Below are 27,809 nucleotides of genomic sequence, written 5' to 3'. Positions count from 1 at the left end.
TGTTTTTTGGGGAAACTTGGTCCACAAAGATAGACTGAGGACTGAAAGGACATAAAGGAAGCCTGTGTCTGTGGCAGGAACATAATTCTGGTCGTAAATCAAAACAAATCGGTCCAAGTTTGCCTTCAGAAATATGGAGAATAAAAGAGAACATGGTCTCTTCCTGTTGGGCTGTTCTACAAAATCAAAGCCAAAGACTCTAAATAGTGAGTTACTTGTGTCTTAGAAAGAAGGAAGCAGTCTAATTCAGCCTGAAGAGGAGATGGAGAACACGCATCAAAAGCGGCCTTTTAGCGAAGTGTCTCACAAAAGGACATTTTAGTGGTTTGCATATGCATTAAAAAGCTGCAATACTTGGCGTATTCAGGTAAGTATAGAATAAATAGGAAATGGTGAGATCATCGGAGATTTCCCACTTCACATTCACAGGGCTGAACAAAGAGCTTCATTATCGCCGTGGCGATAGGAGGACGCATCTGCCGCGCCATTCACCCCTCCTGAGGTACCTTCATCAATGGCTGCAGAGAATGGAGAGCAGGTGCCTTGTGCTGGAACTCAAAAATTATTTTGAATTCACTAATGTGGAGTGTGTGTGTGTGTGTGTGTGTGTGTGTGTGTGTGTGTGTGAGAGAGAGAGAGAGAGAGAGAGAGAGAGAGAGAGAGAGAGAGAGAGATATTCTACTTAGTACCACAGTTGGGTGCTTAGCTATAGCCACTGGTTCTCTTTCTACATTCACAAACTGGCAGATGAAACATGAAAAAGAATACTGACTCTTTAATCTCTGCTTTTCCACCTAAGGCCCAAGGCAGGCTGACAGGCAACTTCATTCTGGAAACAGGATTTTTTTTTAAAAAAATTCTGGATTACTTTTTCCTCTGCTTTTGAAAACTGTGGGCTTACAGGGGAATGAACCTGACATAGACTTAAAACAAGAACAAGTTTCTTTATCTAAAAAGTTATAGTCCTTGATGCTTTCAGGAAGGTCATTTCAAAACCCACAGGAGAAACAGCCTTAGAGCCAGAAACTGCATTAAGCGCTTTATTTACTCACAATGGAGACAGTTTTTCATTGAGGATCAACCAAGGCTTTGATGCTGGGCAGACTTTGCTAAAGATTTTGCAATTAGTGAGCTAGATGTCTTAAATAGCAGGCATCCATGAATTGGTTTTGGGGGGTTTTATTTTCTTTTTCTTTTTTTGCAAGTCTATGTGCTGAGCAATATTTGGTAACATTTAATACTTAATCTGGGTTCTGAGCTTAAGGACAGAGACCTGTGGATGTTCTGTGAACAACTATGCATCATCTATGGATTTTCCCCCTCATACGCTAATGACAGGCCCTGCTTGAGTTGCTACCTGTGTGATTTATAACCTCAGAAGAGGTTTTTTCCTATACCCCAGCCAATTGATAGATTTTTATTAACTGTTAATATTGAATCATGCAGAAAACTTTTCATTGATTTAGAACATGTCAATTTGTTAAGTTTAAAAAATAAATTCCCCTTTTCTTCATGATACTGTACTGATTTGGAGACCAAAGCTTTCAATAGTGATAGTAAGGTGTCCTAGGACAGGAAGGATCGAAGTACTTGCTGGCATGAGTGACATCTGAGATCACAGATATTTTTTCAAGCTGTTTCAGTCCAACCAGGGAGCTCAGTACCACGCATTCCTGCCCTTCTCCACCTAAAACAGTTAAGGTCAGAGGATTTTTAGTTCTATGCTTTCTTTTTGTTGGCAGGGATTTACTACATAATGGAGAAGCAGTGAATCTTCAGCATGGAATTAAGAAAGAATTATGGCTAAGAAATGAGGGAAATGGTGGATTTATTCTCTTTTACTAAATATTTTTTGAAGGTCTGCTCTGTGCCAGGCACCTGCTGTGGGCCCCTCTTCCCATAGCCGTCCACTGAGTCACAGAAATTCCACTCCCCTGGCCACTATTTGGCTTAAGTTTGGAATATGAGGAAGCCCTGGACAGTGAGACCCTCTCTACTGTGGGAGGTTCTTTCTGTTTGCCTTTACTTCTATTTGCCTCTGAACGGGAGACAGACTGTTGTCAGTTATTGTCACGAATACATTTATAATAGTGACAACCATGACGGAAAGCATGGGTGTGTGTGTGTGTGTGTGTGTGTGTGTGTGTGTCGGGGATGGGGGGGGGGTGGTGGTGTCTGGCCTGCATGAACTCTTCTCCTTCCTTTAGAATTGAAGAGTGATGGAGTCTTGGGGAGGTTAAGTTGGAATGCAGGGAGAACTCCAAAAAGGCAAAAGAGATGAAGGTGGATCTTATACTCAGGTTTATTTTATGTCCTCTTAGGGACCCTGTGTTTCTGGATGCAGTCACTTCATTAAATCCACTAAACATCTTCAATAGGAAATATGAAAGTGGTGAGGCATAGACATACAAAAATTAGTGTTCTGTAAAATCAGTAATGTTTAAAGCAGCCCAGACAAATTCCATTTGTTCACTTGTTCTGCAGGTTTTCAGAAATCCAAGTCCTTTGTTGTGAAAATGTTACCCTCCCACATAGCCCTGATTGTTGACTGTTCCTGCACAGATATTCTGCCGCTTCCTCTGGCTACGACTCTACTCCGGGGTTTTATGCTTGATGGTCTCCCAAGTCCCCCAGGGGATAAACCTTGATTGTTTAACCCAGTCATGTTAATTCCACCCCTGCCAGTGTGTGGCTTAGGGTTAGGCATTTGATGAAACACTGGACAATGAGACATAAGGGGGTGTCTCTCTACTGGGAATATTTTCTTTTCTTTCCAAAATGAACATAAAATAAGGACTGACTCTTTCCTGACCATGGGCACTGCCTGTGAAGGACTAATGATTGGTGGTACTCCAGCTGTTTTTTTGATCATGAAGTGAAAGATAAATACAGAGAAAGTATAAGTCATTTTACTTGGGTTTTCTGTTATTTGTAAGTAGATGAATTTTAGCTGATAGGCCCCACCAAAAATTCTAGGAAGCCATAGCAGATATAGAACTTCATAAATGGGTTCCAATAACTTGATCCTCAGTGAACCCTACATTATGGGAAAAAACCAAAACCCAACATTGTATGCTAAAGACATGCACAAATTAAATCGTGTGCTGCCCATTTGTGTAAAAAAAGTTTGAGGTCTTTTGAGATATGTAGGCTATCACTGAATGGGTTTATTTTAAGGAAAGTGTTTTTTAAATATGTAATTTATAGAAGGTAAAGAACAAGATGCTATTATAAGTAGTAATGGAATTTAATGGAATTGTTTTTAAGTTAATTGTTCTAGGTTAAAATGGATGATTTAGAAGTATTTTTTTTCCTGATAATGCTTTATAAGAGCTATGGGTTATTTTCTCTCAAATATCAGGTGTTCTTTTTTTTTAAATAATAAAAGCAACTACTAATTAAAATAGTACTAAGAAAAAACACCAGGAATCCACATTAGAATTGTATTAGGACATATCAGTCAAATCGAAGTTGTGGCTAACTCTCTGAGGTTAGGGAGAAAAGGTTGTGTGTGATTGTACTTCGTGTCCTTCTGAGCCTGGTATGCACTTATCCGGCCCCCCCCCCCCCCCCAATATCTCCTCCGGCATGGCTTCTTGCCATCTTCTTTCAAGGTCCAGGGAAAAATGCTTCCTGTGGGACTTCTCCATCCTCCCTTAGTTGCCCCTACCTCTGGGGCTTCTGTGTTTTGTTTATATATCTTACTAGTCCTCATTTTATGCCCCCTTTTCAAAATGGGCTGTTTCATGCTGTCTTTTCCATCAGTATGCAAACTCCTTGAAGGTAGAGACCATATATTGGTTATTTTTGGAACCTTATAGAAATACCACCAAGTTTTGCACATAGGAAGTACTCACAAGTGTTAGATCAGTGGTTCTCAACCTTGGCTGCACATTAGAATCACCTGGGAATCTTTTTAAAATCCTGATTTCTGGGCCTCATCCTCCGGAAATTCTGTTTCTTTGTTACTAATGTTGTGGCTTCACCCCATTACAAAGAAACAGAATTTCCGGAGGATGAGGCCCAGAAATCAGGATTTTAAAAAGATTCCCAGGTGATTGTAATGTGCAGCCAAGGTTGAGAACCACTGTGTTAGATGAACTTGAGCAGGAAAATGGAACAGGAATATTCATACATGCAATCAAGTACATAGGAAAATATTAACCTGGAGAAAAAACTGAAGGCCCTTTGGTGATAAGTTGACTATTACTACTTTTTATACTCAACTTTCCCCACGGAAATTTAAAATTTCACAACTTTCTAAAGGAGTTAATCGCTTTAGCAAGCTAGGAATCACATACTCATTTCATTGGGACACTGATTGAGAGACCCTGAGAGCCAATTCACTACTCATATTTTATGACTATTAATAAATTTAAAATAAAGTCCTTAAATCCTTAGTCAATTTGTATTTACTTTTATTCCATGTAAAATAATGCCTTCTAAATACTAGTATAGTCAGTACTTCTTAAGCTTTAACATAAACTGGGTCAGCTGGGATCCTGTTGACTGCAGGTTCCGATTCAGGAGCCTGAGAGAGGCCTAAGCGTCTGCATTTCTGTAATGCACTGCAGCAGGGCCAGTTGGCCTGTGGGTGGTTAGACCCATGCTAGTCTCTGTCCTCTGAGTTTGCCTGCCCTTGAGCTTGAAAAGCCCAAACCAGCATTTTCCACTCCTCCCTGACCCCACCCCCTGAAAATACATAAGATAATAATACTAATTCACTCCTGCCTAAAAACCTGGCTTTATTTTGTCTCTGTGTGACAGTCTCTATCGTGAACAGGCACACGATAATGGGCTAACTTGGGTTTTGAAAAAAGTCAGATATGGTGGCTGTTACACGCATTCCCTTTCATGGGAGTGTTCATATTCATATGGGAGAAGCAGAAACATCATTTGCTTTGGGGGAAAAAGTCCAGCCAATGATTAGGTTGCATCTAAATCCCTGAAGAGTCGGCCCTGAAAATGGCTAAGATCAGAAAATAGAAGAGGGTCCCCTGTGCTCTCTGGATTTAGCCCACACATCAAACTTGATCCCTTCCCTTCTCCCTTCACTCCCAGCTTCCGCTGCTTGCTGAGTGCAATGGCAGCAGACCCAAATCAACAATTAAATCCCCCCTTTGTTTGTGTGGCAGATGACAAATGCATGGAGGACATCTTGTGTTTCCTAGGCAGGCAGGGCACTTACTTTGATTGATGCCGCGTTGTGGAAAAAAATGAGCTGGGAAGGAATTACAATGGAGGGCCTGCAGACTGGAAGGGGATATACTAATTAGTCCTGCATTAAGCAGTCGGCTTGCATTGGTGATGAGCCGCCTTCAGGAGGAAAGTGTAGGGGTTATTGATGCAAAACAGCATGGAAAGCATTATGCCAGGTAGCTGTGCATTAGTTTTGTTAGGAAGTATAGAATTTAGTAATTAAGAGGGAAATACTTAGGCTACTGTATTTTTTTTTAACACCTCCAAATATATTGGGCAGACCATGCTTTTTAACTCTACACAGTCACATAGACAAGCTGGAAGTCCTTCTCCCATTCAGAAATAACCCTTCCAGTTTCCTCATCCCTCAGGGCCCCACGGAGGGAGAGCTGCCTCTGCCCCATACTCTCTGGCTTCTTTTTCTCAAGTCCCACAGCTCCAGAGCCCTGGGACATGGAGGAAGTTTTCCTTCAGGCCGCTCTTCCCAGCTTTTAGAGAGTTGTTGTTGGTTTGACCAGGGAAGAACCCTAGGGCTATGGCAAGACCAATTCAACATCTTCTGTGGACAAAAGGCTGGATGAAAAGGTACATGGAGAGTTCCTTGTCTGGTTTAGCATTCGGGATTTGCTCTTCTATTTCCCAGGCAACTGGTAGAGGTGGAGTAGTAGACGGCTGTGCCGTTCCGTTCACATCAAGAGTGACATTGATGCTCTGGGTAACCGGAATGTGCGACTCCAGGTGACAAGACTAGACAGGACTAGTCATCTCGCGGTCGATACCTCCGGAGCAATGGAGAACTGGAGGGTGATAGGCAAAGATGCTCAAATAATTGCTGATATGAATGGTTTAATATTCAAACCTTGGCATGTTGATTTGGTCAGTTCGGCCTAAAGAATCGATAAGATGGGTTCAATTGCCGGGAGCCGGTCCATCCTTGCTGTTTCAAGGGACCTGGCATATATGGCATACGGTTCTTAATATGTTTGCTCACCTTCTTGGCGCTGTGTTTTAACCAAGGTCACCTCTCCGAGAAAGGTTGAATCCCCAGGTAGGGATTTTCCCCTGAAGTTAGGGAGGGAATAAAACCCCTCAACTAAGTGCCAGGCGGGTAATTAATCCCTTTAACTACGAACAATTATGCTTAAACTACATAATCTTTTCTCCCTGGAATGGAGATAAGAAACGCCCTAACCTTTGTAATAGAGATTGATAGGATTGAATCAACTGGTATAAATACAGTTGTAACAAGACAGAAACACTCAGAACTTAGAACACAGAACTCATGAGACAGAACTCAGAACACAGAACTGAGAACACAGGGCTTGGAAGACAGGACCAAGAGAGACAGAGCCTAGGCACAGAACCTACACAGAACGTTCTCTAGAGACAGAAGAACTTCGCTGGAGAGAGCATGCCGGAGGATCCTGGACAGGGACTGGCCTGGGAGCCTGGAGGCGGAGCCTGGCGAGAGAGCATGGCAAAAGATCCTGGACTGAACCTGACTGCGGAGATTGGCAGGAGAGCCTGACTGGAACCTGGTGACTGAACCTGACTGGAGTACCTGGACAAAACCTGGCTGGAGATCCTAAGCAGAACCTCTCTGGAGATCGAGACCAGAACTTGGCTGGAGATCCTGGCTAGGCTGCTGATGAACTGAACACTGTCTCTGAGTCTTTCCCTCTTCGCCGACTCCGTCCACACCTTTGGGGACCCCTGGACCTGCTGGGGTTGGACCCCGGCATTCAATGACTTCCGTGAGGTGAAAAAAGGACAAAAACCATAAGAGGATTTTGCTCACAGTGTGAAAATAGAGGACCTAAAACTCCTTTGGTTTTAGAATACCAGTATAATTTCACTAACTCACCGTGTTGGTATAGATAATGTGATTTTTAGTGATTCTTTATGTTGAAACGCAGTGAACTATCAGGTGTCTCCTGCTAACCTAATGGGAGAGTCCATGGTCCAAAGTTCTTGGTTCAATTTATCAAAGTTGTCAAATGCTGGTGCAGCTGAGATTTTCTTTTACTTTTCTCATTCTAGAGACAAGTTCACCTAAGGATTTGCAGATGCCTATGCTAGGAAAAAAGATATATGTGATAAAGATAGCGTTTTGAGTTACCAAAGTCTACTGAGTCTTTTTCCAAAATTTTATCCATAAACTGGAGCACAAGGCAGATATCAAAGTATCAGAAATATCATCAGACAGCTAAAAACTGTCTTTCATGGACAGCACCAGGAATTGTGCCAATAGCTCTAGGAAGAAAAGCTAAATAGTTAATGTGGTTTATTTTTTAACCATGCCTTTGTTTTAGAATTCTATCTTATTCTTGAACTGATTTGATGTCACCATGACCTTCACCCGCCAAGAAGGCACAGTTGAGGCATCTTCGGTAACAGCCTGGGGCTGTGGACAAGGGAGACGCTGTGCTGGCTCTTTGCCTTTTTTTCCACAATGTTTACACGACCAAGACTTATTACATGCCCTGTCATTTTGTTACTGGGCTGGCTTTAGTTAGAGAATTAGGTAAACATGGGACATTCCATCACACAATTTTAGACTCAATCTTACTTTATAATGATGCTAATGTTTATTGTACAGAGGGAGATGCATTTGTATACTTTAGCATTTTTTTTTCGGTCACAGAATGCAAAACCTGACATTGGCATCGGTTTGGGGTTTGTGTGTGTGTGTGTGTGTGTGTGTGTGTGTGATTGAAGATATTAAGCACTATAAGAACGATGAAATTTCAATCTGATTAGGATCAAAATTCTTCAGGATCAAAACACTCCTTTTTCTCCCCCTACAGTTTTACTAATTGTGTGCTACTTGACATTGTGGAGTTATTCCACAGCATGATAGCTAAATATGTGCAGTGCATTTTACTGTGCAGAATTATCAGCTCATTTATTTGTTTTTCATGTGTTTAAGGTTATTAAAAGAATTTTAAATTAGAAGTCATGTGTATGAGTTGAAAGAGTGAACTCAATCATTGTTAGTAGGCTAAATCATAAAGCAATAGCCAGTATGTCAATATCAAGTAATGAAAAAAAAAATCACAGAATTTGAAAGCATACCTTCTCTGTTTATTAGCTGGCAAGATACCAGAAAAATTAGGAGACTACCACAATAGTGAGTGGCAGAGTTGTTTATTTTCAGCACTCTCAAATTATTCTGGTTACTGGAAATGAGATAAAAGTAGATCGGAAAGAATGGCATCAAACATATTTTGTCGGAGACCTCTGCTTTATGGGAAGGAATGAACTGCCCAGCCCACTGTACTCGAGGAATTGTGTTTCTTCCAGCTGTAAATCAAATCCCAGAGAGAAAGCATGATGTTTTCCAAATAATAACCGAGGATGACAAAGTTCTTTTTTGTCAGCGTCAGGTTTCTGAATTTAGACCTCAGTTAAGATTCCCAACTGAAAAAGCACCACTCTCCCCCTACGACAGTCCTACAAACAATACTCATTTTTAAAGTCTGGCTCTCTGGCATATATTGGTCCCAAAAATATATCTTCAGCTTCCTCTAAAGATTCTGATTTTTGCTCCATTTTCCCTAAATTCCCAGCTACAAAAAAACCTGGATGTTTCCTAAAAGGAAACAGCATCATTCCTGCCCCCGCCCTCCAATGAACCGAAAAGCCTCTGCTTCTGCAATACACACGCCCGTTCATCCACGGCAGCAGCGTGTCCCCCAAGTCCCTGGTGCGGGCCTAGGCGCGCACTCCGTGCTGGGAGCAGACTCTACCGGAGAGCAGCCTGGCGGGCAGGCTTTTCCCAGAGACATGCCACCGACAAAACCTGACACTGAACTTGGTCCCGGGTCTTTGTTGCGAATTCAGGACCAAAACCACAGAACAAGATGCTCCCACTCTGAGACTGCGGCTAGCTTACTGTCTCTCCACCATCCTTTTGAAGGTCTGAGTTTGAAAGGAGCGAACAACTGCTGTCCTCACCATGGCTAGAAAGGGGGAGGAAGAAAGTGCAAAGGCCACCTGGCTGCTCTTACTACAAAAGAAGCTTCCGTTTCAAGCTCATCTGTGGTACCTTGCAGGTGTTTAAAACCAGCGTTCGGGACTGGGTGCAGAAGCTTCTAGGAAGAAAGCTGGCAGGCCCTCCTCTTCTAGGAAGAGTCCAGGGAATGGCCATTAAAGGGGCCTCTGCTTGGAAGGAGACAGTCCCTTCCTAAGAGGTCTCCCAGGTCAGCGCTCTCGCCGTGGGATTGGCGGACCCCACCCACGCACAGTAGACAGCCCCGCCGAGTCTGAGGAGGGAAAACTTCAGGAGGACGCTGGCTGCAGGTTACTACGTGGACTCAGCCAGGAAACTGCTGGTGCTGCTTTGCTTAAATGCCACAAAGGGTGCCTTGGACGTCAGCCTGCAGGTCAGGAGCTGGGAACTGGACTCAAAGAGCTGAAATTAGTTTGTTTTTTTCCCCCCAGGAGTCTGGAGATGGAGACTCCTGCTCCTCTGAATAACCCTCTTCCCAGAAACACACCAAGAAGACACTGCCTTTGAGCGCTGCCCTGTCCATGCCGTGTGCTCCGCCCCTGCTCCCTGGGCTTCCCTCACCCTGGCTTTGTGGCTAGCCCAGTAGGCATGTTATGGGCTCTGGCCTGTTTGACCTTGTCTTCTCCCTTGTATAGTATTTTGAAACTGGGACCACACATTTCAGAGCGGAAGTTGCTCCCTAGAAAATGAAAGGGTCAAGAAAGCACTTAAGACAAAGGTTCTGTCATCGCGTCATGGGGGAGAAAGCACAAGAGACCATGAAATCCCAGGTGAGTGCCTAAAGACCCGGCAATTTCTCTGGGCCCGAGGTCCGACTTTCAATCTAATTCCAACACAAGTTGAAGTGATTTATGTCTCACTTTTTCTCACCGCATGTTGACAGTCCTCTCAGAAGTGCACAGGCGACATGAAGGAAGAAATCGGCACTGAAACCAAACAGGCACCAGAGAGGCAGAACCCGCCAGCGTGTACCCACACACGCACGAGAGGTACTTACAGTCCAAGTGACTGTGCCGGATGCCCTCCACGTCCTCCGCGTGGATGAAGTGGTAGCATCTCTTCCCCACAATATCTACAGGGGTCAGATCCATGTAATCACTGATCCTACAAGAAGAACAACAGACTGGAATTCAGAAGGGGAGAAAATACAGAAACTGTGAAATGTCTTAGAGACAAACCTACTGGCGATTTTCATTATCCCAGGGTACCTGAGAGGATTTGGCACTTTGAGGGAAAACTCTTTATACATAAGGTTATTTCTTTGATGAATAACATTTTCTAAACTAGAAAATGCGCTAGATCAAGCAATTGTGCTTAAATAATTAGATAGGTTCTTTCTTTCTTCTTTCTTTCTTTCTTTCTTTCTTTCTTTCTTTCTTTCTTTCTTTCTTTCTTTCTTTCTCAGAATGCACATTTAGACGACATAATTCCATGAAATTATTGAGAATCAGGAACAATGAAAGATTCTCATTAGAAGCCAAGATAATTCAAGGTTACATAATAAAATAAAAACATGTTATGTTTATACCAAATGATTAGAGACACCTTTCATTTAAACAGATTGGTCTTCTATTGGGTATTTCCATGCAAAAGGGCTTCAACTGCTTCTTGGCACAAAGTGCAAATTGGCATTTCAAGGGCTAGAATCTAAATGCCGAGACATACAGATGCCTGGGGGTATTATCTTTTTTAGTCTCAGTCACCTGGGAACTCGGCTTTCGCTCCTGGCCCTTTTAACTGGTACTTTGTGGCTGAGTCCACACAGAAACTTTAAACCATTTCCGCGGCTCTGCCAGCCTTGTGCTCGGCATTACATGTGTGTAAGCCCGTGCCATTGATTGCCCAGACGCCAGTGTCCTCGGGCAGGAGCGCAGGAAAAGAGCGCAGAATTGGAAAACATGTTGGGAGAATCTGCCTGGTTTACACAAACACGTCAAAATGCTTATTATCCGCCTCCCTTCCCAAGCGCAGACTCATTCTGGTCAGTCCAAAATAAAATACGTCTTTTGTTTAATTTATTCTCTTCAATGTCCCTGCGTGTTTTGTGGTCTGTGACTTATAATGTATTCAAATACGAAGTGAGTCTTTAGAAATGACATGTTTAAGAAACTCATGAGATCACTGCTGGGGAGTTGACTCTGACTCCCAAAGCAGGGAAATGAGAAATAAAACAGAAACAGGATAATATGGAGAATAATTAAAACATGCTACACAGTGAGTGAATGTCGCACTGTCTAGCAATATAAATCATATTTGGCAAACCTAGAATTCTTGGCAAGATAAGACTAAATGGGGTGATAAAAAGGAGTATTTCCTCAGGATTCCTCTGTTTTCTGGTACAAAACAGATTAGTCGGTGTTTTCCTGAAACCATTAGCTGCTTCCCCGCACTCTTTACACCCCCTTTCTGCAAATGAGGGAACAAGGATGTCATTAAAAGGCCCTCATTGGTGTTTCTGAAGTTTGCCAGCTCCTCTGAAAGCATTAGATGTCAGCTTTGCCGGAGGCTGTCCCGGGGAACCCTGGGGAAGGGGGGGGGGATGGTCTGTAGAGTCAGGGATTGGCTTTAGTTTCTAGTTAGCAATTCCCTAATTAAACAACAAACCCAGGAAAAAAATCCTTCATTCTTTAGGGAAGACATTTCTTTAGTTTATTTTTTATTTGAATGAAATCCTTCCAAACAATAGAACCACTTCTTGGTACCAGAGCCTGTTACTGAGGTGAATGTGACCAGCTCAGTGTTCAGCGACCTATATGTAGTGGAAGCCCCAGAACAGTCTGATGACCTCTGTGAGAACCAGGTCCCCTGGCATCTTGTACTCTGAGCCTCAGTTCCCTCATCTGTAAAATAGCTAAGAGGCTGGTGAGGGGTTGAATGAATGAAATGAACATAGCATTGCACCGGACACACATTTGCATCAGAATACAAGATGCAATAGCAGAAGGCAGCTGTCTGTACGCTTCTCCCGTAGGTCAAATATACAATTACCTCCACATAGGTCTTTTTAATAATTACTATCATCTTCAGTTAGGAAATAATGCTGTATTGTATTGGCTAATAAGGGGTTGTAGAAAACTTTATTTAAATGGGAAGAAAAAATAGCTTAAAGTGGTTACAGAATGTAATCTCAATTACTAGAGTGGCACCATAAGGCACTTGGTTCTGTGGAGCATGTCAAAAGAATTAGTCTGTGAGCTCATGAAAGTTAAGTGCTAGTTTGGGGATAGGACAATCACTGGGTAAATGTTAGGGAAATAAGACAAGACTCCCCACCCCCACCCCTACCCCCACCCCCTTTTTTTAAGGAATTGGTGTTGGTAACCTAAATCAAGGGAGCTGACCTATGTTTTCAAAGAAGCAATACCATAGCTCATCCTCTGACTTTCTGCCTCCTGGGTCGCCAGCATTCTACATTTTAAACCAGGATAAATAGCTCTATGGGCTGTGGCTGTTTTTCGTGGGTGCACATGTGTGAAAGGTCCACCTAGGCAGTTACTATGACCAGTTCCTTACCATCTGGCCTGACTTCCGAGGAAAAATAAGAGACAGGGAATGCAGGGAGGCCCCACAGGATGTTGCTAAGTGAGAGGTTTCTGAATCCGTCAGATTTGGGTTTAACTCTTGGCCTCAGGTAAGTCACTTAACCTTTCTCTTTCACCTGAAATCACCTGGGGGATTGAGACAATGGCAAGACCTGCCTCACAGAACTGTCCAGAAACTTGAGTTAGATGGTGCATACAGGGTGGGGCAAAAGTAGGCTTACAGTTGTTCAGATGGAAAATAATACAGTAATTATTAAAGAATAATACAAGAATAAACTGTGTTTCATGTACTCACAACTATAAACCTACTTTTGCCCCACCCTTATAATGAGCTCTGCACATTGCCAAGTGTGTAGTAAGTGTTCAATCAATGTTAGTCATCTTTATTATTACTTGCCAACTCTAGGCAATCATTTGGCTAATTGTCCTTCCTGATTTCCTGTGGCCATTCCAGAATACCTTAGATATAGCCACCTATACAGTCATGATGATACAATTTTTACTAAATGCCACCAAAAGCTTAAAACATAGATTTAGAGTTACTTATTAAGTAATAGCGCCAGTTTCATGATATCTTCTACCCCACTGAACATTAAGAGGCAGGCAGGTATGTCTCCCATTGGTGGATTCTTTTCTCTGAATCAAATCCTGACTGGAAATGGTAGGCATTTCTAACTCAGCTGCAACACCTTTCACTTCCCAACAGACTGAACGCAATGCTGTCTGCCTGCCTCTTGGCTCAGCCATGAGGAGGTCAATTACCAAGCCACTTGGCCACTCTGCTTTTTCATTTTTCCTCCATAGGCACTCACAGGGCTCAGTGAGCATATACTGTATCCATGGCTGACAACACTGAGCCACAAAAGCATCTTCTTAAAACTGACTGTAATTCTTCCCTTAGCACGGGGGGAGGGACAGCATCACTACAGCTCCCGCAGCAGCCCCTGCACTGCTCCCCACATCCCATCAACCTCTCCTCTTTACATTAGTCTGAGGGCTGGTGACTTCTAGGTGAAAGGTCTGAAGGGGCATTGTCCCATTTCCTTGTCCCTCGCTTTGTGCTTAATGGAAAAAGTGAACTTTTAACCAAAGGCCAAGAAATCCTTTTATAAAAGCTCAATCCTGAGGAAGGACTGGCAAGTTATTCACACAATGAGTCATCTTATTTTTTAATTTATGAAAGTGAGAATTACAAATTTTATTTAATACATGTGTAGAAAGCCTAGACCAGTCTGATGACCTATATTAGGTTCAATATCTTGGTCCTTTTTTCCTCTAGGGGGCTCTGATTGTCATTGGTTCTGTATATGTGTTGTGTGGACTAAATGTTTGTGTCTCCCCCTCAAATTCATATATGACAGCCCTTCCCCTCAATGTGATGGTATTAGGAGGTAGGACCTTTGATTTAGATGAGGGTTAGATGAGTTCATGAGGATAGAGCCCCTGTGATGGAATTTGAGTCCTTATACAGAGAAGAGCCCACAGCTCTGTCTCCCTGCGTGAGGACAGCAGAAGGCAGCCGTCTATAAGCCAGGAAGAGGGCTCTCACCAGGAATCTAAGCAGCCTGCACCTGGACCTTGGACTTCCCAGCCTCCAGATCTGTGAGAAATACCTGTCTGTTGTTTAGGCCGCTGGGCTATGGTGATTTGTTAGAGCAGCCTGAGCTGATTAAGGCAATGCGCTTAATGCCTGCCTGCGTGAACATGGACCATCATGAGGCTGGGCCCTGCAGGAGTCAGGAGCAGGGTCTGGCTGAGGCATCACTCCTGAGCACCCATTTACTGCATCATTTCCCCAATAATGTCTCAGTCTTGCTCTCTCCTTGGATTTTTGGGGCACAATGGGCCTTACTTATAGCACATGGATGTCTGGGTATCCCAATTCATTCCATTGTTATCCTTAATGCAAATCAGGGCAGCAATGGAAATTTAAAATAAAAATCATGTTTGGTGTCAGTCCAAGCATCCATTAGAAATAAGATCAGGATTTATAATGAGCCTCATTGGGAGAGTAAAGTCCTGCAGCCTGCTGAAAACACCAACCCTCACCCATGTGCAACACAGAGCAGGGCAAACGGAAACAAAAACCAAGTACCTATTTTCACAGTAAATGATATTGAGGTCCATATTTACTCGAGTGACGAACATATGGCAGTCGATTCTGACTTCATTGATTGTAGGGGGAGGCAAGGCATGCGCCACGACCACAAGACCCATGATTTGGCTGGGGATGGTCCTCCCGTGGGACAGCGACACCCGCAGTCGTAGCCGACCTGTTATGTGGATCACCTGTAACAGAACAGCGAGTACAGGACACAGTCATGTTTACAGCTGGGACGTAACAGTGTTTCTTTTGAGAGAAATGCAAAATTACATCTGGCACAGCCAATGTTAGCTTGTACCTTTTGTAATCATAATAGCTGTCGAAGTGCCTTCCGTGTCCTCAAGGCAGGCGATAATAGAGAAATATTATACTCTGAGCATGTCCCAATGCAGCATTATTATTATTATGCTATGCTGTTGCTATTTTTCAGGCACTTTTTTTTTTTACATTTAGAGGAAGTTCGTAAACCAGCTAAAATGACCAGAAAGTTGAGCACTGAGCTGTGAAGGAGACATTTGCATGACCAGCCCTTGTTAATGGATGATGTCTGTTTCTCTCCAAATCCACACCGAGTGGGATTCCATGGCCAACTCCTTTCAGAAGTGTGGCTCAGCTTTCCTTCATTTGGGGTTGATATCGCAAAAGGCCAAAGACTCCCTGAATGAAAGACTCAGTGGGGATGACATGAATGCACCCCTTTGTGCACAGATATTCATAGGCAACATTGAATAACCAGTAACACTGCGATTTCCTGCCGTGCCCATACTCCTGACGAAGGGTTAGGAAGACTCCCACCAATTAGGAGGCTCCTTTTGGTCACTGATGCAGAAACAGGAAGGAGAATGTTGGGCTATGATTTGCAGTTTATTAGCCCAAATACACACCAGGTAGCCCAGGCCGCTAGAACCAAACAGAAGGCATCTCTTGAAAAAGTTCCTTTGCTTATAAACTATATGTAGAAGAGCCACGATGTTAACTTCATTAAATAATGTTTTGGGGAAACAAAATCATGAAAGGATGGAAAGTGGGAAGGATTTATGTGGCTGTGCTTTGGAATGATGGAAGTTGGGTGTGTGTGTGGAGGGGGTGAATGCTCTGTGTGTGTGTGTGTGTGTGTGTGAGTGTGTGTGTGTGTGAGTGTGTGTGCGCACGCTAGCTGTGCCCCTAGGACTCTGCCGCAGTGTGCAGTGTGGCCTTCTAGAGCCCAGTGGTGGAGGTCATCGCTACGATGCACTGGACCCGGAGCTCAGGGTAGCGGCTAACCAAGCTTCACAGTTGGCTTGCCTTTCCAAGTGCATCCCTTTCGAGATTTTCCTTTTCCCTCTTGGCCATAAGGAACCGAGGTGCAAAGCGGTCTCTGGCCTCCCAAGGAGCACTAAGATCTAGTGTCTGCTCTCCTTCCCAGGGGCTTGGCTGGTAATTCCTTTCTCATTTTGTTTTTGTTTCCCTTAAGTTATTCAGTTTCCCACAGTCAGCCACACAGCTGTCAGCCAGGGGCAGGATAAAAGCTTCCGCTGCCCTGTGAGTCCCGGCTGTTCTGCACCCTCCCTCTTCCCTGTCCCCCTTCACGTTGCACTCAGAGCCGCCCATCTGGAAACGCCAATGAGGAGGATTATTTAGGTTATTTCAGGAGCAGTTTTTCGACCACCCGCATTTGAAGTTAACTAAATTCATACTTAATGCACCTTTGCTCTAGGCTTTGGTCGGGCGAGCTACTTTATGAATACTTGAAAATGTACCTAGAGGCAAGGATGCTAACACACCATCACAGACACATTTTTTTTTTTTTGTGGCCAGACCTCATTAACTAATAAAGAAACAGCTAAAAGAAATGGGATTAACTTCACAGGAGGGGTGTCAACAGTTCCTGGTCCTCCTCCCAGCCAGGCTCCCATAGATGCTCATTTGTCATTATCTGTCTTGCACTATCAGGAACACTCAGCTTGGAAAAACACAGATCTATAAATGCGCAGGAAAACACACACCCAGAAATGATATGCTAAATAAATCCCTGCTTGGTATTCTATTTGAAAGTGATTTATAGGTGTCTGGGCTAGAAAACATTTTGGGAGACAGACAGGCCACTGGGCTGAGCTGTCTGCATGTCAGATCTCCCGGGCCTCCATCTCCAGCTTTGCCGGTGGCCATCCAGGTGTCGCTGGGGATCACAGTTGGGTCCAGTCGCATCTAGATTTGCCATTTTCTCATTTCATTACCCTGGGCGGGTCAATTCTCTGCATCTGAATTTCATTTTCTGTGAAATGGGCATAATAACTAGTCTGCAGTTATGTTACAAAAACCAAAGGAGATAATGGAGGGGAACACTCTCTAAATTGTAAAGAAGTCTGCAAATTTCACTATGATTCTATTCGCCTTTAAAAATATCAACTAGATAATAAGGATAAGAAGCAATTATTAATTTAATCTTGACCAAAAGCCTGGTAATGAATTATGAAAGTTTATGACCCTCTAAAATAATATCTGGAAGAAAATTTTGGAGAGTCTATTTTAGGTCCTTTTCCCTTCCATTTTTTTAGGTGAGGAAAGAGATTCTGGAAAGTTCATTCCCTGTGTAGAGTTACCTGACTTGGAAATGGCAAAAAAGAGCCTAAATCCGGTTTCTAGGTCTTGTGTGTCATTTTCCCTTTATCCCCGTATACATTTGATGTGCATATCCATACTGAATGGAACATGACAATTTACTGCCTTCGGTAATCTGTATATAAACCTTTAAATAGACTTCGCCTATAACCAGAAGCTCAGGTTATTTGAAAAGTCTGAGAAATAGCACAAACTAAGAAGAAGAAAAAGGAAACTAAGAAACTTACTGGTGTAGTAATTAAATAGTTGTCAAGAAATGTCGAAGAACAATCAGAGGGTGGGTTTGTTCATATGTGCATCTGGGGGTGAGGGAGGATGGGACTGAGTATGTTAGGTCACATAATTAGCTTTTTGGTCTTAAATTGATATGTTTTTCCAAATCTATTTCATGATGCCAACAGTTCCCCTCCTGCCCCATGTGACAGGTTATGTTCAAATTGTGGAAACATGTGTGACAGCATCTATCCAAACACGTAGACTGTTGTTTCACTTGGCAGTTGCGTTTAAGGCAGGAGATGCAGAGGAAGGCATCTGGGTTCCAGCCCTGGCTCTGACACCACACAGCCACGCAGCTGCGATGCTCAGAGCACTGAAATAACTTGCTTCATTCCTAGGCTGGCATAGTAGAGATTAAAACCTAGTCCCATGAAGAGGATAAGTATTCCATAAAGGTGTTCATTGTTTTCATAATAAGATCAGCAAAGGGCATTTATTTTATTTTATTTTATGTTATTTTATTTTATTTTTAAGTTTCTGAAACATATTATGTACAAAGGATATTGCTATGTGCCAGGGAATAGACCAAGATGAATCAAATGTAAACCTTTCCTCAAAGAGTTTATGGACTACAAAGTGAGGTAGACATATGTAATCACCTGTAGTCTAGCAACATTGGGAGATGACACAGTGACTGAGCGAGAGAACAGTTCTCCATCATGGTTATGTGGCAGAATCACCTGTGAAGCTTTGCTAACACGTGGATTCCCAGGCTCCCCCAGGGATTCAAGTTTGTTGGGACTGGGCTGGAGTCCAGCATTTGTTTTAAAGCTCCAAATGTGATACGTCCTACAGGAGAATAGGTGGCTAATGGGTTCGGAGTTACACCAGTGGTTCTCAATCTGCCACACAGTGGAATCACCAGGGAGTCTTAAAAGTCCCCGTGTTCAACTGTACCCAAAGCCAATTAAACAGGGACCTCTGGGGTAGAGGCCCTTTAGGTCTTATAGGGCTGCTGAGAGGATTCAATGCAAATGTATGTAAAGTTCTTATGTATATATATGGCTGATACACAACATATGCTCAACAAGTACTACTTTTATTAAGTAACAAGTAATGCTCCATAAGAAAGGTAAAGGATAAGGTCTTTGGCAATTCAGGGTAGCCAGTAATACTTTTGCCTGAATGGATCAGGAAGGATATGTGAAACTGGCATTTGAGTACATTGTTGACATAAGATATGGTCATAGAATGGTGAAAGGAGTTTTCAGATTGAGAGAAGAGCTAGAGAAAAAGAATATAAAAGGGAACGTATTGGCACAGGAGCAGTGGGTGTCAACAGGTAACGAGGCAGGGCTGGGCCCAAATGGCAGGTACAGGTAAAGCAATAGAGACTGGCCATGGGAGCTGGTGAGAAGAGCTGGCACCATGATGTTGAGCCCGTCTCCTAGGATAAGGATGATGACGACAGTGATGATGATAGACAGAATGGTAATTGGTAATACAGGAACTACCAGTGTGTGGGTATGAGCAGTGTGGAGACAAAGATTTCCCTGTGGACCTTGTGTATTTGAGCCTGGAGTGGGTGGGTGGCAGGGGGAGGGGGGTCCTAGACAACGTGTCCAGGGGATAGTTGGAAAAAGGAGCTGCATACTTAAGAAATGATAGTTGAAAGTACAATTTTGGATTCTTTTTTTTTTTCTGGAGGTGATAGTTAAAACCAGGGAATTCAGTGGAATTACTAATGAAGAAAACAGATGAGAGAATACTAAAGGCATTTCCCCTACTGTAAGTATCCGAAGCCCAAGGCAACTTATGTTTTCCTCTAAGTTAAGGTTTTCTTGCTCTATAATTACTTTTGTAAGAAATATAAACATTTCTCAAAGCTCTAAAGTCCCCTTTTTCTCCACCCACAATTCCATTCTGATATAAATGCCCCGCTTGTTGCCCAGCCCAGTGGCAACATCCCAAAGAATGGGATGGCTTCCTTATCAGGTCCAGTGAGTGAATGGACCTGATAAGGAATGTAAATGTATGTAAATGTATAAGCCCAAATACACATATCATGTGAAGAGCCATTAAAACTATACAAATAACATAGCAGCTTTAAAATGAAAGGAGTATTGTCGAGTAGAAATAACACTGAATTGGGAAACATTTGCCTTCAGTGGTTCCGGTAGCCTTGGCAAGGCCTTTGGCTGGGGCAGCGTTTCCTCAGGTACAAAGTGCAGGCAAAGGAGCAGACAATCAGACCGAGGGTTTCAGTAAGTTCTAGAGAATCCTGTGACCGAATGCTCACTAGGATGGCCCTCACTCCATGGTGGGTTGGGAGTCTGAGTACAGCTGCAAATTAATAAATGCAAAGTACACTTCCTGAATTAAACAATGGGGTTTTAATGGGTCGTCGCTGAGTTGGAGCAATGCTTTTGTTTTGGCCGATACCAGGTGAAACCTGCCTCTATGTTCTAAAGGTTCACCTTAGTCTGGTCTTAAATCTAATCTACACACATTCTTCAAAATCGATTTCTGAACTGAGGGATTCTTCGCCCCTGAGCTCAATTCTGTATCAGAACTCAATCCTCACTGAGCTTCCTTTCATTGTTCTTGCTTTATCATAAAGAGCTGAACAAAAATGCTAAAGCCCATATTTTTCTAAACTCCTCACACAGCACTGCCCAGATGCCAGCCCCAGTGAGGCAGAATGCACAGGATTTCTGAGCTGAAATTCCACCGTTTTTTTTTTTTAAATAAAAACCTCAAAATTAACATTATTCATCAGTCTCACATTAAAGAAATCATCACTGGACTTTTATTTTTCTTCTCTGTTACAAGTTGATGTGCACGAGGCTGTAAGTCCCTGTCCTCAGAGTTCAAGATGAGGGTGGGAGTGTTAACAAGCCACGTTTCTTGGACAAATGTATATTTCTCTTCCTGCCACATGCTCCTTCCAGTTGTCTGTTAGTGACAAACACTTAGATGTGTCCCACTAATATCTTCTCATGAGCAAGCCCATCACAAAGACCTTGCTAAAGCCTCCCCTCTGTCGATACTTAAAGAAGGGAAGTCCATGTTAAAAAAAAAAATGCATCTGGAAGCTACCCTCCATCTTTTAGGGGAAAAAAAATCTCAGTAATATGAAACGTTTTCTTTATCAAAAAGAAGTGCTAAGTATTATGTGCATTATTTTCCACATATAATGTAAAGGAGAGAATAGGGCTAAGCAAATAGGGGCACAAAAATGCTGCAGGCATGAAAGAACGATGGATTCCCTGCGTTTAGAGCATCTTCAGAGATTTTTCACTTGTCCTTTAAGGGAATCTAAATTTACCTTAAAAACCTCAGCTTCCTTCTGGCACTCTTCTCTTTTTTCTCTTATTCCCCAGAAGAAGTCTGCTTTAGCATACAGATCATCACATCGCTTGCTCAGGAGGGAGAGCCAGCTAATTATTTCTAAGCGATGGGGGCTTTGAGGTGGCCCATAACCTGCTGACAGATAAAGGCTTATCAAGGTCTTCTGAGCTTCGACATCTAGCCTATAGAGTAACAACTTAATCTAAACTAGCCTGAGAATATCAACCTCATGCAAATTCCTTCATGCAAATTTTTAGGGAGTGGGTTTTCTGAGATTTAGACCATATTGAGTCATAGGTTGGAGAATCTGCCTTAACAGGTCTCTCTGTTCCTGTCTGTCTGCCTCCTGCCTCCTAGGTCTTTGCACAAGGCCTAGGAAAAGAAGAGACCCGAGACCAAGTACTTGTCCACAGAGGCAAGCACGATGCAGAAGAGGGCTCACAACTGAAGAATACTATCTCCCTCTCCTTTCTGGAATCTCAGATTTTATTTCTGGAAACTAACTCTACTCTAGGGGACTTTGTCATAATTCACATTGGGACTTTAGCAGCGGGGGATTAAAAAATGACCAAAGAGGGAAAAGTTGGCTTCTAAAAGCAGAGGTGAGATTGGGGAAAGGTGAGATTCAGGGGGAAAGAGGCTTGGCAGGGAGTGTGTGACAGTGTAAACCTCTTCAAGGTGGTTATCAGCTCAGGACCACATAGGTGGTGGCAGTCTTCCTTGGAGTTGGCCCCTAAGCATTTCCTGAGGTCAGGGATCTTTAGGATCGGGGCTGGGTTGATGGGAGCAGGATTCAGCACTTATGGATAGAAGATCAGCAATAACTAGAAAGGAAAGTGTCTTAGGGTCTCAGAGGGCTCAATGCGAGGCCTGCTCTGCTAGTGGAGACGGCTGGGTGCTGGGAAGCTTCCTGGCCAAAGTTAAGGAAGAGGAACCCTGGCCAAAGCCAGTCCTTTTGGATAAAAGGACTGTACTTAGATAGTTAATTCCCAGGGACTTGTGACCTTCCATTTGGTTTGAATGCTTGGCGTGATTCCTGAAAGACTCAGGGAGCACTCCAGGAAACGGACGACCTGAGGCTGTAGGGAAGGGCATCCTGTGGACGGCAGAGGCAGGAAGAAAGCCAGGGGCTAATCTCTCTACTGCCACTGAGAGACTCAGGTCCTGCCGGAAAACAGACCCATGCCCACGCATGAATTTGGGCATTCCTCCTCCTGTAGATGAAGTCCATGCCCGCTGGCCAGTACACAGACAACTAAAAGGGCCTGGTACCTGAGGGAAAACATATTTTGTTCTTTAATAGGAGAGCTTAAAACACTTAAGGCTGATATTAGGGATTTATTTTAAACAAAAACAACTCTAGGGTTAGTGGTTCTTAAATTTGAACGTGCACAAGCATCACCTGGTGAGCTTATTGATAAGGTGGATTAGGTCCCGCCCCCTCCCGCCAATTTCAGGTTATTTAAATCGAGGCAGAGACCTGGGAATCTGCATTTCACCATTGCGAGTGCTTTGGATGCCAATATAGAGCCATCCTTGAAGTCTGCTTTAGGGGCCGGCCATATAGCCCTTCACCTACAGCGTCCTCTTTAGAGAGCTGAACGAATAGATAAAGATGACCTAGGAGTTTAGCCCAGACTGCCTCCTAAATGAGCAAAGAAAGATGAACATACATTTACATTTCACTCCGGACTGAAAGAATCCCTACCCCATAGAGCACAAGCCATTGTCTCCTTTCTTTGGAATGGAAGCTCGGGCAACAAGCCTGGCCCCTGGACTGATGTGGGATCAGGGCGTGTTTTCTGTGCACAGGGCCGCCTGGGGGGGCCGCCTGGGAGCCCTGTCAGAGCGCCTTTATTTGTGTAATGGTCTCCTTTCTCTCCGTGGCCATGCCACAGTGGCTGCACTGCAGTGCTGCAAGCCTCTTGGGGGAGGTCGAGCTCCGCCAATCCCCTCCCCCTGCCCAGCCAGCCTCTGGCTTAGCTCCTGATTAATTCAGGGGAATCCTGGGAGGTTAACCCTTAATTTGATGGCTCCAGTGAGGAGCTGAGAGATTGCTGGTAATTTATCACCCTGTTTTTGTTTTTTTGGTGTTTTTTTTTTTTTTTTAATATAGAAACATTTTCTAAGGAAAGAAATAAAAAATTATTTTTAAAACCTGCACTTAAAATACATTAGCTACAGCATTCTATTCTGACATGACTGTATCCTCCAAACATAACAATTACTTCTCATCCATCTCTGTTACCACACTTCAATACATAACATAAAAAAACAGAACCACAATTATAGCCTTAGCTTCTCAAAATGTGTCTGGACTCCATATTTGTTTCCTGTTTCCTTTGGAGAAAATAGTCTTTCCTCTACCAAAGATAAGATTTTTTTTAAAAAATTGGGATTGTTTAAATTAGAGAGATTTCCTAAACAAGATTATGTAAATGTATGGCAAAGATATAAGCCACATTTTCTCAGAGAGGGAACACCTCAAATATCATTTAATAAAACAGGACCCTGGGCCTGGGTAGAAACCCCTTGATAAATTGTTAAGGGGCAAAGCAAGAAGGCTGAACTATACACATCTAATCCAATTTCGCTTGATTCCGTTACTTTATTAAAGTCTCCTAGAGAAGGACAGAGACCACTGTACCTCTGTGGAGGGCAACTTTTCATTCCTCTATCACTCATTGGGGAGGGGGGTGTCACCCTCAGGGTCCCAGAGGCCCCTTGTGGTTTAGGGTCACTGTCTTGAGGGTAAAGAGGAAGTTCTTAACATAACAGACTACAGTTGTATCTCCTGACACGATTTAAAAAAGAATTTAGAACCAATCCCATGTGCCAGGTAAGGAATAGAAACTGGCTCCCTACTCCCATCTCAACTCCCAGAAATACTACAGCATATTATCTATACTAATAAAAGAGTAATGTGCTAATTAGACTGGGAGACCTTCTGGAGACCTTCCGGTCATCCTTCCAGACAAAGCTGGGGGCTTGGCTGGCCTGCAAACCACCCCCAAACTGCCCTCAGCCCCTTGCCCAGGCCGGCCACACCCCCAGCGGGGATCCCCACCCTGAAGGGTGTGTGGCCGGCCGGCAAACCACCCCAGCCCCTCACCCAGGCTGGCACCATCCCCAGTGAGGACCCCTACCCCGATGGGGGTGTGGCCGGCCTGCAAACTGCCCCAGGCCCCTCACCCAGGCCTGCCCTGCCCTCCAAGGGGAACCCCCACCCTGATCTGGGACCCCCTTGAGGGCAGACCAGCCAGCCCCCACTTGTGCACCAAGCCTCTATACTAATAAAAGGGTAATATGCTAATTAGACTGGGAGACCTTCCTGGGAGACCTTCCAGACATCCTTCTGGACAAAGCCATGGTGGCGGGGCCAAGGCACAGGCAGTTAGGGGTGATCAGGCCAGGAGGGGAGGATAGTTGGGAGTGATCAGGCTGGTGGGGGGGGGGCAGTTGGTGAGCAGGCGGCAGTGGGGGGCAGTTGGGGGTGATCAGGCTGGCAAGGGGGAGCAATTGGGAGTGAGAAGGCCGGCAGGGGGGCAGTGGGGGCGAGCAGGCCAGCAGGCAGAGTGGTTAGTGGTGATCAGGCAGGTAGGCAGGTGAGTGGTTAGGAGCCAGGGGTCCCAGATTGCAAGAGGGATCCCAGATTGGAGAGGGTGCAGGATGGGCTGAGGGACAGCCTCCCCACCCTCCCAGACCCCGTGGATGAATTTCATGCACCAGGCCACTAGTATATAATAAAAGGGTAATATGCAAATTGACCCTAACACTGGTTGCTATGAGTGCACTGACCATCAGGGAGCAGACGCTCAATGCAGGAGCTGCCCCTGGTGGTCAGTGTGCTCCCACAGAGGGAGCATAGCTCAGCATGGCTGGCCAGCACAGCAGCAGTGGCAGGAGACTCTCCTGCCTCCGCAGCAGCGCTAAGGATGTCTGACTAATGGCTTAGGCCCACTCTCCGAGGTGAGCGGGCCTAAGCCATCAGTTGGACAATTCCCGAGGGCTCCCAAACTGCAAGAAGGCACAGGCCAGGCTGAGGGACCCCTTGAGTGCATGGATTTTCATGCACAGGCCTCTAGTATTATGTATTTTCTTCAGAACCCATGAGCTCTTATTAGGAAAGATATAATACAAATCAAATAGTTTCCATTCTTTATCCTTGCTTATCACAGTTGTTGAGTGTGTGTTTTACTTAAACTCTTTAGTTTAACAACTAGTATTGCTGGTCTCCTGAGCCTTTGTTTCTCATGTGTGAGAGAATTATACAGAGACTCTCGAAACTGCAACACAGGCCCGACGACAGCTGTGTGCCAGAGATGGAGGGCTTCTCACATTCTCACATGAACACGGCCATTCCAGAGAGCGCTCTGCGGTCCCGAGACACACTGAGGCAGCCTTCCTCCCCTCAACCCCCAACCTGGAGGTCTGCAGGAGAGTAAGTGATTGCATGTCGATAACAAAGGAAACCTAGAGGAACATCTCCTGGGCGTGGGAGTCAGCTACCCCTCCTCCTTAGTTGCAGAGGATGCGTTAAAGACAATTATCCATGAAGATGGGAAAAACCTTGGTCCTTGTAGAAGCACAACTCTGCTGTCTCAGGAGCCGAAGGATTTTTTAAAGCAGCTATCCCCTTAAAGGGGAAACACACAAATATTAGCAATCGTGTTTCTGATAAACAATTTTAAAGCAAACAGATGGGTCATAGATATTTTGAAAAAAATTAAAGCCTCATTATTCCCCATATTTAGACATAAAACTTCTTTAAAAATCAAAACTAAAAACGATCCCTTCCCAGGAGGCTGCAGTATGTGTCTGGGACTCTTACAGTAAGGGCAGACACAGAGTTCTCTTGACTCAGGCCCTTTCGACCCAAAACTGTGCATGAAACGAGGAACAGACTAGAAGCCGCGCTTGCTCAGTGTTCCTGGCACACTCGGGCAACGCATTTCCGTGTTGGACTTCAAGGACCTCCTTGCTCTGCATTGATTTCCTCATCGGGGAAGTGCGTGGGCCTAGCTGTGCGGCCTGGGAGACCTTTCCTTTGCGTGGTGTCTATTAAATCCGATATTTGAACATGAAGCCCTGACCCATCATCAAAGCCCTAAGCTCTGTAACCTTCCGTCTCTCTTATCTTGGTTTCCATTCTTTGCGAGGCCCGGATGTTACGTGTTTAGCATTGATTAGCACAGGATATTTTTGTGAATGTTTCTTAACCTGTAGCTAGCATTTTATAAGGCTGCTTAATGCAATCCTAAATTTCGTCCTTAATGAGAGTCATTTCTAATAATGGCGTGCCTCTCAAAACGTCTCACATTTTATGGAGTGAATTAATCCACACCTGTACCAAGACCTCTTTGTGTTCAGCATCCCAGAAAGACCGCCTGCACAGCTGGAGGGTCCTGCAGACTCTCTCGTGCGGCCCTCCATTACAGATGTGCGGACGGGCCAGTGCCCGTAGAACAGGCAGAAAAGGGAGGCCTCCTCATCTTCGCCAGTCCCTTTGCTACTGTTCAGGAGTGCATTGCAGGGGACATATGTATTCCCTTTCACTGCCCTCTTTTGTTTTCCCAAATGTGTTTATATCTTTCTGTATAAATGACTCAATCAAACTTCAGATTTTAACCTTCAAAAGACCCCAAGGCACTGACATGGATTATTATCCACTCAGCATATGCAATTCAAAACACTCATATGACTTTTGTGCGTGTCACCAGCTCATTTGCTGCATTTGGTTGCTTCAGCCATGATTAGAGATAGTCATTTACAGTCACACATTTGGAAACTCTTTAACAAGCTTCTAGCAGTTTCCTTTCCAAAGCTGTTCAACTAGATGAGGGTGTGGCCTCCGCACTGATTCTCCCTGCTCCTCGTCTGTCTTTATCAGGATTTCCATTTTGTAGACAGGCTTTTAAAAAAGAGAAAAGAAAAGAGAAAACAACCCAAAGATGCACAATCCGGAGCCTGTAAGTCATCATTTCAGGAAGACTGACTAAGAAATTAAAATTGAAGCCACCGCACTGTAACCTGAAAGTTCCCTAAAAGAGAGAGAGAAAAAAATCCCCTCCCTCTTTTTATTTTCAAGAATACTTTTTGAAGTAATCGGCACAAAGACTGTTCTAGCGCAGATTGCTGCAAGTGTGCTCTTGGCAAGAACATCACAAGCGCTAGAAGAACTTTAATATGCTCAAGGAGCCAAATACAAACTGACACCAGGAACTCAAGTGTGGGAACAAACGGGGGAGAAAGAGAGCATCTCAATTTAATACAGACCCACATACAAAGGGACCAATTTCTGCGCTTCATGGTTTAGCATACAATGCAGCTGTCCTCGGCGTGAATATAGAGTAGTTATACATAAGAAATTAGAATTATCAATTCGAGGGAATTTCTCAAGAGCCCTGTGGATATGTAATACTGCAACTATAATGCCTAAGAAAGCAGACATAATGCATTAAATGAGATCAGGTTGGGATCTGTCTGGAAAGAAGGAGGGTTTATACTTGAAGAAGTGTCTCTTTGATTTGACCTCTCAAGCAGACCCTCGGCAGGGAAACTCAAAATAAATAGCTTTACCTCTTCTGTAGCCTCGCTTCCCAGGTCTTTAAAATATGAGTTTGAATCATGTAACACAAGGAGGAAAATCATTTTAGAAGTGTCTGCTATGTGGCAGGAAATGGGAAGAACTTGTAGACTTTTGCACTCTGCAAGATATGGGGAGACTATTCAATTATCTTTATTCCGTCGTATAGAAGAACGGAAACCATTTTTAAAGAATATT

At 43.9% G+C, this 27,809-nt stretch overlaps 1 protein-coding gene across 4 annotated transcripts in view; it reads right to left on the bottom strand.

Annotated features, from left to right (window-relative positions):
* The window catches only part of NPAS3 (neuronal PAS domain protein 3), an 898,961-nt gene that overhangs the window by 14,899 nt on the left and 856,253 nt on the right, over positions 1-27,809 (bottom strand). For all 4 annotated transcript variants that reach the window (XM_059710311.1, XM_059710285.1, XM_059710294.1 and 1 more), the window contains 2 exons: positions 14,849-15,042; positions 10,209-10,315 (listed from right to left, as the gene is read on the bottom strand). In XM_059710311.1, the coding sequence (XP_059566294.1) occupies positions 10,209-10,315; positions 14,849-15,042 (301 nt within the window). The remainder of the gene's footprint in view (positions 1-10,208; positions 10,316-14,848; positions 15,043-27,809) is intronic.

This window comes from Myotis daubentonii, chromosome 1 (assembly GCF_963259705.1).
Source record: "Myotis daubentonii chromosome 1, mMyoDau2.1, whole genome shotgun sequence".
NCBI lineage: Eukaryota > Metazoa > Chordata > Mammalia > Chiroptera > Vespertilionidae > Myotis > Myotis daubentonii.
This window is presented reverse-complemented; position numbering and strand designations above follow the sequence as displayed.